Source organism: Otolemur garnettii, unplaced genomic scaffold (genome assembly GCF_000181295.1).
Source record: "Otolemur garnettii isolate 467f Iridium unplaced genomic scaffold, OtoGar3 scaffold00007, whole genome shotgun sequence".
Classification (NCBI taxonomy): Eukaryota; Metazoa; Chordata; class Mammalia; order Primates; family Galagidae; genus Otolemur; species Otolemur garnettii.
The window spans coordinates 20,387,428-20,389,491 of record NW_003852402.1 but is presented as its reverse complement, the minus strand read 5'-3'; the positions used below and the strand labels follow the sequence as shown (position 1 = coordinate 20,389,491).

Sequence of the window (2,064 nt, the reverse complement as noted above, 5' to 3'; positions counted from 1 at the left end):
TCTCTGGGTGCCTGCTCTGGCTGAGAGCCCATTCATAAGCCAAGGCACCGAGGGGCAGGTATTGTGCCGGTTACTATAGCATCACCTTGGAAAGGCTGCTTCGTGGGAGCCACCAGCGAGCTGAGCTGGGTGGGCCAGGCTGGGGAAACGATTGGCAGTGGCTGGAGGGGCTGGAGCGAGGCTGCAGATGCTGCTGCGGGTCTGGGGACTCCTCCTGGACTGAAGCCCATGTAAGCTCTTCCAGCTGCATCCCAGGGAGGGAGAGAGGCTGCGCTCAGTCTGAAAGTGGCTGCCTGAGACAGCGGCCACAGGCTGCACCGAGCTGGTAGCTTTTGCAAGGGGCTGAATTCCCAGCCAGACGCTCACCCTTTGGCCTCTTCTTTGAAGGGTGGGGAGAGAGGAGGAAGTTGTCTCATCTTGGAAGATCTGGCCTGGCCTTCGTCTCTTTTTTGATTTGGAGTAGTTACCTCCATGGGAACTGCCTTCCAGGTATTCATCAAAGGAAACGGAGTGGTCCCCACACTGGAAATGAGAAAGGATGACAGTTTCTGAGAGTGACTGTTAACGGCTCAGAGGTGCCTTCCCGGTTCAAAATGCCTTTTAAAGCATTTGACACCTTCAAAGAAAAATTTCTGAAACCTGGGAAAGAAGGAGTGAAGAATGCCGTAGGAGATTCCTTGGGGATTCTGCGAAGGTAAAGTTTGAATGCAAACTTTGGGTTTATTTGAGTAGCCTCGTATTGCCAATGTGGGAGAGATTTCGTATCATGTTTTTAAAGCCGTGCTTTAATGAGGAAGGGGATGGTCAAATTAGATGGCTTCTGTAGCCCCTTCCAGCCCCAACAATCTATGCCTGGAGGAAAAAAATGATGCATTTAAAATATTGGGTTGAATTAGGAAATTACCAAGACGTAGTCTGTTTAGAAAGCAAAATTGGCACTTTCTGCAGCTGGTGATATTACTGCATATGGTATGTTGGGCATGGAATTAGAAGATACGAAAGGAGATAATATTTCATGTTAATGCAAGAGTAATAACAAATCCAGTTAGGCTTTGAGCTGAAATAAGTTTTAAGTGTTTTTTACTATTTTTCCACTATGAATAAAAATTAAATATTTGTATTTTTTTTTTAGCTTGTTAAATGAAATCTATAAAGTGGTTTCTAGTGGTATGGTTTTCAAAGAGAAGGATAGTTACCCAATAGTTTGAAGGAGGTAACTTAAAATAATAATATTCTTTGTCGGAGAAAATCTCACATGATTGCAGTGGGCAAATATGAAGTGCTATCATTGAATTGAATGGGAGCTTAGTCCAAACCAAAAGCAAATTAAAAGAAAAAAATTCAATGGAACATTACTGGAAAGAAAAGGCACCCTAAATGAATGAATTGCTGTGACATTTTAATTTGTGGATTTTGCAGACATAGTTAAATGCCTTCTTAGGTTTTATAGGTGAGTTAATAAGCAGTCCTTACGTGCAAGGTAAAATGACTTGTTTCTGTGATATAAAAAAATGCAAAAACTATGCTGGATAAGTTGTTTTATGTGTCTGAATGATTACTTCTGATCCTGGTTAATGAAAACACCACCTGGTATCTCCTTTTAACTTTTCTGTGAAATCTCTTAAATTTAAAAACTTTTGCATTTAAAGGACTATTTCTAGGCAACCTAAGATTCTACCCATTTCTTGTGTTTCATAACACAAGTACCCCGGTCAGGATCAAATTTTCCATTGTTCCACTCTTGATAAGTTTTCATAATAAGAGAATAGGGTTGGGCACCTTATTAATTTGGTAATGAAAAACAAAAAGCCTTTGGTCAGATCTACGCTGAATTATCAGGTACAGATGAAAACCTAGCACAGTCACAGGGCTAAAGATAGAAATTGATTACAATAACATTTTTGAAAAGAGCGTTTATCTTTCTGTGGAGCGCTCCCCAGGTAACATCTTACTGTGGTGGCGTTCCTTTGATTAGAAATACAAAATTTAGGCTCGGCGCCTATAGCTCAACTGGCTAAGGCGCCAGCCATGTACACCTAAGGTGGCGGGTTTGAATCCCCAGCC

At 41.9% G+C, this 2,064-nt stretch overlaps 1 protein-coding gene across 2 annotated transcripts in view; it reads left to right on the top strand.

The window, feature by feature from the left end:
• The first annotated feature begins 281 nt into the window (after window positions 1-281).
• SLC17A8 (solute carrier family 17 member 8) overlaps window positions 282-2,064 on the top strand; it is a 48,018-nt gene continuing 46,235 nt past the window's right edge. For both annotated transcript variants that reach the window (XM_012814207.1, XM_003783317.1), the window contains exon 1: window positions 282-694. In XM_012814207.1, coding sequence (XP_012669661.1) covers window positions 594-694 — 101 coding nt within the window. In that variant the 5' untranslated portion in view covers window positions 282-593. The remainder of the gene's footprint in view (window positions 695-2,064) is intronic.